Genomic DNA, 14,823 nt, shown 5'->3' on the forward strand with positions numbered 1-14,823 from the left:
ATTGACATTCCTTTGCCTTTTAATCTCTAAAACCAGTTGCATATCTTGCAAATTGGGCAACAGGGCTAGTTGCATGGTTGGAAAATGCCTTTTAAACTCAAATGAACCGTGAAACGAACGCATAGGAAGAAATGGAGCTCTTTTCTCACTTTCTTCCTTTATAAGATTAAATGAAGCTCTTATTTATCGTTTAGTGAACTGAATTTGTGCAGATGAAAAGAAACGTCCGTGCTTAGGGCACTCTTTAAGGTTGCCAGTGCATTCTGGTATAACTTAATCCTGGTGTTGATGTTCCATGATCAATGTTATGGCTCATGTTTTCTTTAATATTTTTGTAAATTCCTTTGATGCTTGCTAGTATATCTTATTTTAAAGGTCATATTTGCTTTAATATAGGGATGGATGGAGCAGTAAGAGACGGAACTTTACTTCAACTTAAAGTTCCTGTGATGTTTGTGCAGGTACTCTTCACACCTTAATGCATAGTTCTTTACATGAATTAATGGATGTTTTTGACTTCGTATTTTCGTCTTTTGGTTGTGCGGAAATCGTGAATTTGATGTTCATTTCTTTTAGCATGATGTTATCTTTGTTAATTATGTGTAACATGAGATTTTCTTACCCATGTTTATGTAGAAAAGCACCTTGAAACTTAAGGGATCGACCCAAGAGGGAGCTGAAGATGCAACTCTTGAAGCCATTGCAATATAGCATTCGTTTCGGATCACCCGAAACATCAATCTGCCGGTAGACAATATAGAATTCGTTCGTTCGAATTAGCTTTGCAAGGTTGAATGTTTTATCAGAGTGAAAGATTGCAGGCGTCAATTATCAACAAACAAAACCATGACATATTCATAAAACTATTATCTGTTTTGCCTTTTTATTTGATAGGTGATATGATAATTTGTAGGATTACATAGGATTACATGCCATATTTGACTGCTGTAGAGACTGCAGGTCAATTTTATTTAGTGTGTAGTATGGCAACTCTATGTGCCAGGTACATCATCTATTGTGCTTCTTGTGCAGAAGGGTTTTCACCTTTAGTCGCTATCGTTGTTGTCGTCTTTGCACTTCTTGTGATTCTCCTTCTTCTCCTTGTTCTTCTCGGGCTTCTTTTCCTTTTCCTTTTCCTTCTTGTCTTTCTTTTCTTTCTTCTCCTTGTTGTCTTTCATCTTCTTTTCCTTCTTTCCGTGGTCCATACCATGAGCCACATGTTGCGGAGCACGTATGCCGTGGCTCGGGGCCTTGGACTCGGCATGCTGAGCAGCATGGATGCCGTGGTTCTGCTGGTTGTGAACATGATGTTAACTCACACTCTTACTCTCCTTAAGAACTTGGTTGTGGCCGCCGACCAGATGATATCCATGGCTCGTTTCGTCCGGCTTTTTCTCGACAGGACGCACACACTGTTCCGTAGCCATAGCGATTGATAGGAAAGGATGGGATTTACCGTAAGGCTCAAGCTTTCTTTTCTCCTCTAGGCTGCCTTCTGAATTTGGCAATGAAATGCAGTACTGTCCTATAGGGAAAGTGAGGTTCTTTTGCATGTTGTTACATCATGCTTTGAATCTTACTTTCTTAGGTTATGCCAGGTTCCTCTGTTGAGAAATTCTATCAACTTGTGTTGAAGAGCTATGTTACTCGGGTTCGGATGTGAGCATTGAAAACAAAAATGTGTTCGAAGACGGAGGCAAAGAATCATATTAAGCATGAAGTGTGGAATAATATAAATCGAATAACCTAAAGAACAAGTTCCTTGATGGCGATGTCCATTTGATATATAAGATCTTGGTTCGTTGATTTTTATTCTGAAAGTTGATATGGGAATCAAAGTGCTCTATTGCTACGAGTCTATTTCGAGATGCTTTCACAGTTTGCATTCACTAATGCAGAGGATATATAAGTAGGAGTGAGTATTGGATCAAGTTGAATAAAAAAATTAAGTCGAGTCGAGTTTATGAGGATTATTTTTTCTGAGAAAACAAACAGAAGGATTTGTACTGAAAAAAAAAACTACAGCTTTATATTTCTCAAAAGATGATATGAATTCCAGAATTTTGAAGCTAAATTGCAATGAGGCAAAATCAACATGACAAGAACTTAAAATAACCAGATCCTACTGTGTAAGAACAGTTCATCAAAAGGATTGATGTTTCAAACAAAACAACATCAAGAACATTTCATCACTGCTGCTTGTTCACCTCTGCACATTTGTTATTATATTCTTCGAGTTTCTTCTTGTATTCTTCCATGGCTTCAGCTGCTTTTCCATTCCAAACATTCCTCTCTTCCTCACCAAGTTCCTAATAACATCCAATAACACAGAAACCCAATGTCAATTAATAAGAAAGATCGAGACTTGAACCCGAAAAATCCTAACTTAAGGTAACATCATATACCTTCCATTTCACTGAAATCAATGCATTGAGTGTGGAATTATTGATCCCTTCTCGCTCTTGCATTAGAGTTTTCCTTGCTTCTTTGCTGAACAAAAGGAATGAAGATGCAGGCTTCCTTGGCTTGTTAGGGTCTGATACAGGCTTGTTTTTCTGGCGTTTCTCCTTTGTTTTCTTGATGATGTTATCTGTTTTCTCCTTTTTAAGCAGTTGCAGAGCTTCTTGTTTATGGAGTTTCATTGTTTCTTCCTCTTGTTTTTGGAGACTCGAAGCTTCTTCTTCCTTTCTCTTCTTGTATGCCTCCATTTCCTCCATGTATTTTTCCTTGTTCTTCTTTGCCATCTGCAAGCAAAATCCACAAAATTACATGAGAAATTGCAGAGCCCTTATTAATAGATAAGGTTTTCAGGTTCGATAAATTACCTCGTGGTACGGTCGTCGTTGTTCTTCAGTCATGTTCTTCCACTCTTCGCCGGCGATCTTTGCGACATCCAAAATGTTATTGCTTTTGTCCTCTGTTAGAAGAGCTGCCCTCCGCTTGCTGGAGAACAAAAAGAAAGCCGACATTGGTTGCTTCGGCTTCAAGGGATCCCTTTCTTTCTTGGTCTTCTTCTTGGTTGTTTCTTTCTCCGCTTCTTGCTTGAACTGCAGGTATTGTTCAAGCAACTCCATGGCTGACTTTTGCTTGTTTTCATCTTCCAAGAGCTTCATCGCTTCGGTCTCGCGCTTCTCTTTCGCCATCACCTGCAAATACGCTTCCTTTTCGGCTCGGTATATCTCTTCGTAGGGCTTCTTTTCTTCGGCAGTGATCATCTTCCATTTCGCACCCAAAATATTCGAAACCTCTTTGAAATCCGCCTCTGGATTCTCCTTCTTTATCTCTTTCCATTGATCTTTGCACCATAAAATGTAAGGTGGTGACGGCCTTTTCTTTTCAGATCCACCATTTTTCTTCTCTTTCAAAGACTGAGGAATCGCAAAAGTCTGAACAAATAACATCAATGATAAATTAAGAATCGTCCCAAAATTTGAATCAATAAAGGGAAATCAAACAAAAAGGGTACCATGGTCGGCTTGAATTCCTTCATTTTCTGCAATCTCTTCAGCTCCATCTGCAATTTCTCTTGTTTCTTACCTTTGGTCTCGATCTCTTCTTCCTTCAGCTTCAGCATCTCATCTTTCTCCTTCAACAACTCCTCCGTCTTCTCCTTCTGGATCCTCAACTGCTGAAGCATATCTTGCATTTCTTGCAAGTCTTTCTCGAACGATTGCTTGCTCTGTTTCGATTTGGCTGCGGCGGCCTTTGCTTTCTTGGGGGAAGTGAGAGTTCCAGAGTTCGCTTTGGAGGGATCGTCGGCTTCCATCGGAGAAGGAACCGGTGGGACTGGGGAGAGCTTTTGTGCCAAAATATTGGCTTCATTTGTCGATGGGTTTTTGTCTTTCAAGGCTTTCCTTCCATTTTTTTTCGATTTCTTCGGCACATCAACAACAACCGCCAAATCCACCATTTTTTAGAAGAGAAGAAAATTTTACGAGATAAACTGTGTTTCTTTGATTTAAGATGTATGATTGGATAAACAGCGATTAGTGGGTTTTTAAAGAGGGGCAGAGCCGGAGAGAAACGGTCTGATTTTTTAAATTCAAAAATAAGATGACTCAGAGCAACGGACTGATATTTGAAATTCAAAATAAGATTACCGTTGAATAGCCATACAAGGAAAGACGAAACTATATAAATTGGGTCATGTTTTAAGTAAACAAAAATTGAGTCTGTTTCAAATTTTATTCATTTTAATGAAACTTATCCTGGATGAAGAAAGGTGCATGGGAGGAATCGAAACCGAGCGTACCATGCCGACGGAGACTGCTAGGAATGTCAATATAATGAGTATATTTGAGGCCCAGTTGAATGGTAGTCAAGATCAAGGAGATTCGGGCTTCTTCAGAGGATGCTCGAATAGAGTTGAAGCGGCAGATGAGGTTGCGTGAGGAGGAAGAGCAGGCGGAAATTTGAGCCCTTGATGCTGAGCATGCTCCTGTAACTCAGTATGCCACATGAATAAGCTTGAGCTCGGGGAGAAGTGTATGGAGTTTTATGAAGCAGACGTTCGAGCAAAGAACGGTAAGCAGGAAGAATACTCCGATGACCTGCACAAATATGTTAAAGCTACTTACAGTGTGCATGCCATGTATCTCCACAAGACGGAGTTTCTCCGTGATGATAGGAGAAGGTTCTAGAGTTAGAGTGTGGTGATTGTCGCCAGTGCAATAGGCTTCGTTCCTATTTGGCAGCAGCAGGTGGGCCAGTGGCTGATGAAGTTCGAGTTGAGGTTGAGGAAAGTATTGTTGCATCAGGTGGTCATTGGAGAGGTGTCACCCGTGCAAGGGCCGACACGGCGAATGTGATCCCTGAAGCTTGATGTAGGCGTGTGGTGGGGGGAAAGATCCCTGCTGATTCTTCGATGTATCATGGTGGTGATGCTTTTTGTGATGCGTTGAAGTTGTCCAAGTACGCATTGACCTGCTAATTCTTCGATGCATCGTGGTGGGTATAACTTTTGTGACACGTTGAAGTTGATAAATTACGCTATATTTTGTAACCATTTAAAAGATAATTACCCATGAAAATATAACAAAATCTCTTAATTCGAGTAACATAATATTCCTTAACGAACAATAACTGGTTCCACATGATAAAAGTTCTCCAATGTCAACTTCCCTTAAACAGCTTGTTTTCCAAAACACAAATACAGCAGAACAAAAATCCAGGCATTCAAGAATCATGCAATTAAGCTGTGGCAGGTGCTTTGTAATTTACATTTGGAGTTGCAACACAAGTATTATCCTATTCATCGTCGGTAGAAAGCTTCTGTTTCTTCCATTTATAAGCGGCTTCTAAAATCTTGAGGTTCGTCGCCTGGTTTTCTTCGGGGAATACATAATCAATATATTCTTCATAGCTGCCAAAAGCCAAATGATTCAACATTTAGTGTTCCGGCAGAATACAGATATGGCGATACCTGTAGAAGCAGAGTAAAATTATAAGAGTTACATACCCGGAAACACCACCATCTTCACTTGTAATTTGCTTCCTCTTTTTGAGTTTCTTGGGTAACTTGGACTGGACTACACTAACGTCGCCAAGCTCTCCAAAACTGCTTTCCATGTTAAGCCACTCTTCCAGGAGCATAGCACGCTCTTCTTTCAATTCTGCTGCCGACGTTCTATAGTAGTTGATTGCTCTTTCAAAAACTCCTGGTGGAAAATAATATAGAAGGTAAGAATTTATTTTGCTAATAAATAAAGTAAGATCTAGCAGGCAGCAGATATTAGATTGGTCTGAACTCACTTCTTGCACGCTGAACACATCCCTTCTTTGATTCATGTTCCCGAACCCCATCTTCTGGCATGTCCGAATCCACATCAGTCTCCTCCATTGCAGAGGCTTCAAACTTGGCATAACTAATCCACACCTTCAAGTGTTTTGTACGATCCAAAAGTCTCTCGTACAATCCTCTGGTTCGTTCATATTCACCTTCAGAAATTTCAAAATCTATGTATGCCTATCGTCAAAGAATAAGAAGCATTAACACCATTTAATATAACATCATCAGAAATGATATTCCTAAAAAAGCCGAAAGCTATCAGTCAACAAAGAAACTACGAGGGAAAATACAGAAATCACTCATTAAGACACATCCTAGCAAACATGCAAACTATTATCAAGAAAATAATCAGTCATTTCACTAAAGGAACCTTCATCATGAGATGAAAATACTTATTGGATCAACTATGAAGCAATAAGACAAAAGTACCCAGCATGACCGCTACAAAAGACAATGAATTCACCCGCCCACCCAGAACTCGGTATAAAAGTTTCTGCCTTCACAATAAGTTGGTGTAACTATAATCACAACGATAAACAATATATAACAGTTATTGTCAGGGCAACTACCTTCCACAATAACTCTGGCATGTCCAAAGCTGGTTGTGTGATGGCAAGCTCAAAAATAGCTCTTGCCCGCTCTGTTTCAGATAATGATCTTTCTAACTCGGCATATTTGCTCCATGCATAGCAATTCTCAGGTGCCCACTCTAGATACTTCTCATACAATTTTCGGCAACGATCAATATTACCGAGTTGCAGCTCAATTTCAATATACTTCTTAAAGATCTGAATGTTAACAAAACAAGTAAACAACATAGACAGTGAGAAAACTTCATGTTAAAATAGTCAAATTTATAGACTTTCAGCATCAGTTAGATACCTACCTTATCTTTAGGAGCTTTTCCAATGGCATTTCCCAAAATTTGTCGTGCACCCTTGAGATTGAGTTGTCTTATTTCAAATTGTGCAGCAAGAAGCCAGATCTTTGCAAAAGAAAACTTCTCGTGGGGAATAAGCTTAAGGCATTCCCTGCAAAATATTTATAGTAGTGAGGAACCGCTATTGTAAACACAAAACTAAAGGGTTAAAAATACCCAAAACATGAGTCATTCTTTAGAGTGCATCTTTTGTATATGCAAGAAGATGAGGGAGGCAAGACAGCAATCAAAATAAAATTTGTAACAACAAGCCACTACCTACCAACTATTACAAAACCAGTTAATTCATCAAATCATAAGAAAATATAGGATAGCTTATGTCAAAAAAGATAAAAACACCGAGTATTCTCTTTCCTTTTGAAACAAGGCCATTTCTCATAGAGCCTTGGATATAAAGAGCTGTCCACATACAAACCTGAAGAGAAGAACATATGCAAAGCAGGGAAATATGGAACAGAAAGAAAACCGTGGAAATAATGAAGATGCTGATGAACAAAGAAATACAACATTCAATGAGAAAAAAAAAGATGCAATAAAGATAGCAGTAATCAACAAGTTAGTTCCTTTGCAAATGGTATACATTAAATTTGAGATTTTCCTCATACTTTTTCCCTTTTCATCAGCATAATTACCAAGAGAAGGTAAAACTTCACCAGAAGCATAATGAAACAGACATATTCAAACATTCAAATAGTCAGCAATTGGCAAATATCTTGCAGTGTTTGGTTGGCAAGATTTTTTAGTGAAGCATTGATTTCACTACAATTTAGCAACAGTAGCAACCAACAAAACCATAATCCATTAAAGGAAATGCCAGATACCTGTACACATCTCTTGTCCGCTCCATATCCACAGCATCAAGCTCCTCATATAAAGCATAATTAATCCTAAATTACAAATAAACCATAAGTCAGTTAGTTCAGAACAATAATATTAAATTAAGCATACCCCCATTACGCACACAAAAACTCACCACAAGTAAATATATCTTTGCCAATACCGCTTCTCCTCAGCTGGAGGAACATTAGCAATAGCCCTCTCATAAACCTCCCTAATCCTCCCTTTATTCCCTACGTTCTCTTCTAATCTTATATAATCAATCCACGAATCATAATTTAATGGATTCTTCCTCACTTCTTCTTCATATTGGAATCTCCGCTTCCCTACAATTGCATCCTCAATCCCTTCCTTATCTCCATATTGTTTCTCAAAAGCCACAAACTTCCTATACAAATCCTCTGCCCTCCCTTTGGGTATATGATCAAGAGCGAACTTGTAGATACAACGAGCACGTTCAGTTTCCTTACATCGTTCCTCAAACTCAGCGAAAGCTACAAATAACTGCTCTGCATCTTCTTCATCTGCCAGCTTCTCCACCGCACGTTCGTAAACGTTCCTTGCCCGTACAATCTCCCCATTCTTCATCTCGAATTTGGCATATCTAATCCAAGCTCCGACTTTGGGGTGGCACTGAACAAACCGTTCATAAATGGCACGAGCGCGTTCCACTTCATTGTAACGAAGCTCAAACTTAATGTAAGAAAGCCAACCTTGCTGGTCAGGCATCCAAGACATCCAGCGTTCGAAAATCTGGCGAGCTCCAGCGACATTCCCTAACATCTCTTCCATATGGATACACTTGTACCAGAGCTGGTCCACACGTGGAAGAAGCGTGACCGCACGGTCCCAAACATTCCTTGCGTGGTTGATGAACTTGTTTTTCATTTCCACTTCTGCGTATTTCAGCCATAAAGTGTGGTTTCGGTAATCAACTTCCAGAGCACGCTCCCAAACACTCCGTGCTCGATTGAAGTCCTTTTGGGACTCTTCCCACTGGGCGTATTTGATCCAAACGCTGGTATTCCACCGAACACGGCGGATTAGGTCTTCAAATTCCTTGCGCTTGCGGAGGCGATAATCAGCTAGTTCAGTCGGGTCGGTAATCTTTTGTTTAGGCGGCCGGATTTCTGCCTCCTGTCGTTCCCGAGCTTCTCGGAGGATTTGTTCGGCGGTAATCTGTATGGGAGCCGGTGTTTTGTTTTTGACACGGGTCGGTCGAGGGAGTTTCACCTCTGTGTCTTTGCGAGTCAAGTACCCGAGTGACGGGTCTGCATCTTTGGATGCCATGACTAACTGATGATTACCGAATCTGAGTGAATGGGTATTCTAATGTCGTGTTTAGTCCCTGAACTTTAATCAAACGCGCAATGTGATACCTACATAAAATATATGAAACTTAGTAACTGTATCGTACACTAGCGTGGGCCTCTAAAACTATTTTCTTTTCTTTTTTTAAAATTCTAACTCAATTGAACTTGAAACATGTTTCAATCTCAAGTCGAGCTCAAACCCCGAAAACAAAACCCTATCAAGCTCAAGCTCAAGTTTCAAACCACAAATTTCGACTCAATCTCGAACTTGATCAAAGCATATAATAAATAATTTTGCAGGCACTTGCTTTCTTTTCTTTTCTTTTCCGGCCATTCATTTCTAAGAAAATTAAAGGTTCGTATATAAAAAAAACAGAGAAAATGCGCAAATTAAAACTAATTTAAATCGCGAAACAAAGGGAAATTTTGTAAGTGCCATATATATTTATAATTTCAGCACTTAAAACATGTCATTCGGTAAAGCTTCCGGGGGGCGAGAACAAAAGAGGAAAGCCGTAATCCCAAAACCTAGGTCACGACGAACCCACTCGAAGGAGAGTCAAATTGGATGATTGGGAAGACGAAGTAAAGACTAAACATATAAAAAATTGAGAAAGAAGGAAAATAAAAGGCTGGTTACCTGGAGGCAATGTCGAAGAAGGGCTGTATTCCTTTCTCAGTGCTCGATATTTTCCCTCTTCTTTTCTTCTTTCTTGTTTTTATTTATAGTTCTGCTGTACGCGAAAAACAACCTGCACCTCACCTCTCTAAGTAACCCGGCCTATCAAGATTGGGTTTTGCATAATTCAAACCGGCCCATATTAAAAATAATCTAGTTCGATAGATAATTAATTATAAGTTATTTTTTCAATTTATATAATTTTAATTTGTATAATTATAAATTTGGTCTTGGATTTTCACACAATTTTATAAATTATATATTAATTTTAAAATATTCAATAAATTTAATCTTTAATATTTACGTATTCTATCGATTAGATTTTAACTCTAAAAAGTTCATCTAAAAATAAAATTCTACATAAATAATTTAAAAAATAAAAATAAAAACAAAACAAATCTTGATATAATCTTATTATGGAGCATCCATTATGAACAGAGAGGAGGTATTATTTCTAACCTTGTTTTACAGATAAAATGAAAGGATTAAATTACTTGATTTTCTTAGACAACTTAATTTGATTGTTGAGAATGATTAAGAATGTATTTTTATTTTTATTCTATAATTAGATAAGTTTTTGAATTTAATTAATATTTTTAAAATTAATAGAAAGTAAATTTTAAAATTATGTCGTATCATTTCATCTTAAAAAAGTCTCCTTCTAAAAAGTCCTATCGCCACTTGACTAATGAAATAGCAACCAACAACCATCCCACCATATAACAGAAAGTTAAGATAGAAGATATGTCCATATTATTAGATTCAATGATAATCTTAAATCATTTGTTTTTCTCTCGCTTTACGTTCATTTCCTTTCTCTTTTTCCTCCACTCTCTCATGACTCCGTGGATCATAATCTTTGATCAACGATTCACCATTCAAATAAAAAGAGATAGACTGCAACCGAATTTCACAATCAGCATCTCCTTCTTGTATATCAACAAGATTTACACCCTTCTTATCGATAAACCAAATGCCAGCTTTAATGACTCTATGCTAACCATAATTCATTACCATTACGAGGGATAAAATCTTAAAACTATAAAGCGTCATGTAACATACTTGAACTCTAATTTTAGGCGAGTAGTCCAGTGTTCACCACCACTAATCTCCTTATTTCCACGTCATTTTATGTTTACTTATTATCTATATTTACCACATATGAAAAAGATAGGTTAATTTATTTATAAATATGTACAATCAAATTAAAATTTTAAATTTAATATATAATTGCAATAATATCAAATTCCCATGTGTAAAAATAACTCATTGAATCAAAATTCATATAACTTTACAGACTTAACCGAACAATACCTTACAGGTTGCAGTCAGCTGTGGAGTTGAAGCTAGAGTTATAGCAGCTGAAGCTGATCAGCTATTTCCGGAAGGGGAATAATAAGGGGGGAAACATGGAGCATATAGAAGAGTGGGGGCTTTAAAGTTTGAAAGATAATTTCCGTACAAACAAATAAAGCAGCAAATGTGTTTTAAGGAGGGCTCGGTTTGGTACATAAGGTGGAGGGTCAGATCACACATACTGATTCATTGATTCATACATATTAATTTAAAGACCAATGCTACATGGAATAAAGGCCCTCCCATTACATACATATTAGCACACTAACCCATAGCATACTTCTGGGTCCAGCTCCGAGCAGTTGTCTCGTACTTGCTCCTGTCGGTCTTGTACATGTGGGCGATCTCTGGCACCAAGGGATCATCAGGATTTGGATCCGTCAAGAGTGAGCAGATTGACAGCAATACCTAGAATCAAAATACATATAAGAAACAGCCCCACACTTAAATACCAGAAAACCATGGCAATCAAAATTTACATGATAGAATATATATATATATATTAAACCAGGGTGACCATACACAAAATTGCAATGACCCGTTATGGGAAGCAAACTACTTGGCCAGTTGATGAAATGCTAAATTTTAAAGGCTTACCATAATCTTTCGTTTTAAAAACCAATTCAACTTTTTAAGGGTTTTATGACAAACTGTTAATAGATGACATAACAGTGAAATCTATCATTCAAAATAAAACATGTATATACTGCAAGGCGTGTTAAACAATAACCTTGGATATGGTGAGGGCAGGGCTCCATTGCTCCTTCAAAATATCGAGGCAAATGCTACCATTGCTGTTAATATTAGGGTGAAAGACCTTTGTCCTGAAAGCAACCTGAATCAAAGGAAAAGAATTTAAGAAAAAAATGGATAACAGAACAAAACTAAACAAGAAACTTGCTAGTAATGAATCAGCTACTAAACGGGTAAGTTAGAAGGCCATTGCAGTGGAGAAAATTAAGCGTGAAACAACTTCACCATGTGATTTATCATGTAATTACTAGAATTAACAGAACTAGATGAGGATTGATAAGCCATTGTCGATTGGTTACAATTATATTTCTCTCTAAAAGTAAATCCGATGTTATTCTATCTTAAAAGATATTAACATCATCGTCAATACATGAAAAGTTAATATATTCGCATGGTGTCCATTTACAATAATTTTTGTCAAACCAAAACGTACAAAGTAAACGTGAGGAACCACATAATGAAGTACCTATATGCAGGCAACAGAGAAGGCTTACCTGAGGCTGTTTACAAAAGTAAAAATAACAATGGATCATGTAAATTTTGGCACTGAAAACAACCTAATAATAGCCTTTCACATATAAACTAAACCATTAGACATCCAGCATGCATATGCATGCACCACTGTGCATGCATACATGCCAACAAAATAAATTACCAAAAGCTAGAAAGAAAGAAAAAAATTAGCGTTTACAGAATAAACTATCAAGTAGAATTAGCATTTACTCATTTCAGTGCCAAGCAATGTTTGCACAATCCAGTGACCCTGTAAAGACATCATGGTCACAGAGTACTCACAGTAAGGAACTGGCTAAATAACATGAAGGCTTTAAACATTTATGCTAAATACATATCCCTCCAAATGAAATGTATATGAGTACAAGTAGGAACATTGACCGCATTAAAACCACGGAAGTTTTGGATTCCAGAGGAGAAAACATTTGTGCCAGCAGCACTTGAACAAATGGTTAAAAAACAGCTTGTTGAAAAAAATCAACATGCAGTATATGAAGTGCTATGCATTTTTTCCCAATATAGTTATTCATATTTGGTGTTTCTAAAAAAGAAAAAGACAGCTACAGATAGATACATAGTCAAGAAAAGTACACATTCACAACACACGGTGAACCAGGAAATAACAAAAACTAATAGGTTAAGGAACAAGATTAAGTGCCTTTGGTGGTTTAAAAGGATAGTCCGGAGGAAAATGAATGGTGACTAGAAACACTCCACCGGCATATGGACTGTCAGGAGGACCCATAATAGTCGCTTGCCAATGAAACATGTCTTCAGCAACAGGACCTTATTTCAATAATAAAATGAAGTAAAACATTAGTTAGATAGAGCAATCAAATCTGCAAGTAATATTTAATTGAAATGATTATGCAAAAATAAACTCTTAAATGAACCTTCAGCAAAACATGATCAATTCCTCACAAATTCACCAATAATAACATAACAGCCATGGATATGAACAGAAATTAATAAGACAGGAAAAAAAGAGAAAAAATCTTTAATAATCTAGAGTCAAATAGAATCCAATGATGTGAACCTAAAACTTTAGAATATGTATATGTATATTGCAGTTTGACTCAATGAAATCCTCATGGTCAAAATCATATCCTAATAATAAGTATGGATCCATCACATAAAGAAACAATTATCTCATGTCATGAATAAAAAGTAAAGCGGAAACCAAAGGCATGATAACAAGAAATAATGAAATCGAGAATAAATAGAGAGAGAGAGAGATAAGAAGAAATTGAACCTGCGCTGCAAGAGGTAGGGGGATCTTTCTGTAGATCCTTGAGCTCCTTCAAGATCCTCTTTGAAGCCATCACCTAAACCCTAAAACAAAACAAGGAAAATCAAATCAAAGTTAGATCGCCTTCCTCAACCAAGCTAACACCAAAAGCAAATAAAAATATAAATTAACAGAGAAAAAAAGATAGAAAATTACAGAGATAATTGGAGAAATTTGAGAGAAAAGGAAGCTTAGAGATCCTCCTGTCCTGGGCTAATGTTTTTGTTTGGTAGACGCTGAAACAAAGTAAATAGAGAAAAAAAAAAGGGCTTTTAAAAGAAGAGGACGAGAGGTTGAATAATATTTTATAGAAATGAAGAAATAAAAGGGCTCGTTATTGGTCATCTTTGCGGACCCATAAGATCAATTTTTTTCTTGTAATAAAAATCTTTACATTTTCGGTCAAATTATGTTATCAGTCCCTATAGCTTGAGTAGTTCAATATTTAGTATATTGAACATAAAGTAATCACGATTTTAGTGTCTTGTTTTTGTATGATTTAGACTGACATAACAATAAATTTAACCCTCAATGATTATAGATTAATCAATTTGATTTTAATTCTAAAAACATATATGTAATTTACACATCCTATAAACATTAAAGACTAAATATATTAATTGACATAATTATAAATGATAAAAGTTAAATAATTGATGAAAACATTAACATTTTGATTAATTGTCGATTTTTGAAATTAAAAGCTATTGATTTAACTATTTTTTATTAAAGAGGGATCATTATCTGGTTGGAATCTTATTATGATGGGTTTAGGGTTGTGTGATATTATCTACGCATTTAGTTTAAAATTATATACTAGCTCTATGTTTCTGCTATTTTGCATCATTCACCTTTGGGCATCAATTTGTTGATTATATGAACTCAAATCTGATGATGTAAATGATGTCACTGAGCTTGTAGAGGAATTATCATTAAATAAACTCCTTGATAGCATATATATGCATCCCATTTTCGACATCAAAAAGGGTAGGAAAGCAACTAACACAACAGAAAAATTTCTACATCATGTTAAAAAGGTGTTCTCCATTCTTCCACAACGAAGGGTCCAGTCCTACAATGTTGCAGATAGGGACAGTTCTTCCAACAAGAAAGTGCCCTTGTGTCCATTGAACTCTAATTCTATTTCGGCAAGTAGTATTAATGGTGATAAAAAGACACTTGTTCTGTAGATCCATCGTCACCCAATCTTTTGTACACGAAGAAAACGTGGGAACACAGTGAAAACATTTTGCAGAAACGATTCAAAATCAAGCCCTACTCCATTGTCCCTTTCAGGAACATGTTGGGTTTTCATATCATTATTTCTTATTTCTTTCGGATACATTTATAATATTT

General features: G+C 36.8%; 3 protein-coding genes and 1 long non-coding RNA gene across 4 annotated transcripts; 1 reads left to right on the forward strand and 3 right to left on the reverse strand.

The window, feature by feature from the left end:
* Nucleotides 1–95: 95 nt before the first annotated feature.
* On the forward strand, nt 96–1,433 carry LOC120135746. The gene is made up of 3 exons (XR_005517288.1): nt 96–266; nt 397–461; nt 637–1,433. It is a non-coding gene; the product is annotated as an uncharacterized LOC120135746 (long non-coding RNA).
* A 654-nt stretch (nt 1,434–2,087) lies between these two features.
* LOC120135742 (high mobility group B protein 6-like) lies at nt 2,088–3,968 on the reverse strand. The gene is made up of 4 exons (XM_039151957.1): nt 3,467–3,968; nt 2,826–3,386; nt 2,406–2,744; nt 2,088–2,309 (listed from the first exon to the last, which is right to left on the reverse strand). The coding sequence occupies exons 1-4, from the start codon at nt 3,908–3,910 to the stop codon at nt 2,190–2,192; spliced, it is 1,464 nt and encodes a 487-aa protein (XP_039007888.1). The 5' UTR covers nt 3,911–3,968; the 3' UTR covers nt 2,088–2,189.
* Nucleotides 3,969–5,030: 1,062 nt separating this feature from the next.
* On the reverse strand, nt 5,031–9,601 carry LOC120135741 (crooked neck-like protein 1). The gene is made up of 8 exons (XM_039151956.1): nt 9,519–9,601; nt 7,702–8,944; nt 7,550–7,615; nt 6,675–6,819; nt 6,358–6,576; nt 5,752–5,965; nt 5,459–5,657; nt 5,031–5,362 (listed from the first exon to the last, which is right to left on the reverse strand). The coding sequence occupies exons 2-8, from the start codon at nt 8,853–8,855 to the stop codon at nt 5,248–5,250; spliced, it is 2,112 nt and encodes a 703-aa protein (XP_039007887.1). The 5' UTR covers nt 8,856–8,944; nt 9,519–9,601; the 3' UTR covers nt 5,031–5,247.
* A 1,390-nt stretch (nt 9,602–10,991) lies between these two features.
* On the reverse strand, nt 10,992–13,740 carry LOC120135744 (ubiquitin-conjugating enzyme E2-17 kDa). The gene is made up of 5 exons (XM_039151959.1): nt 13,624–13,740; nt 13,432–13,511; nt 12,838–12,965; nt 11,644–11,748; nt 10,992–11,321 (listed from the first exon to the last, which is right to left on the reverse strand). The coding sequence occupies exons 2-5, from the start codon at nt 13,499–13,501 to the stop codon at nt 11,178–11,180; spliced, it is 447 nt and encodes a 148-aa protein (XP_039007890.1). The 5' UTR covers nt 13,502–13,511; nt 13,624–13,740; the 3' UTR covers nt 10,992–11,177.
* Between the last annotated feature and the right edge of the window lie 1,083 nt (nt 13,741–14,823).

This window comes from Hibiscus syriacus, unplaced genomic scaffold, assembly GCF_006381635.1.
Source record: "Hibiscus syriacus cultivar Baekdansim isolate YM2019G1 unplaced genomic scaffold, ASM638163v2 tig00110616_pilon, whole genome shotgun sequence".
Lineage (NCBI taxonomy): Eukaryota > Viridiplantae > Streptophyta > Magnoliopsida > Malvales > Malvaceae > Hibiscus > Hibiscus syriacus.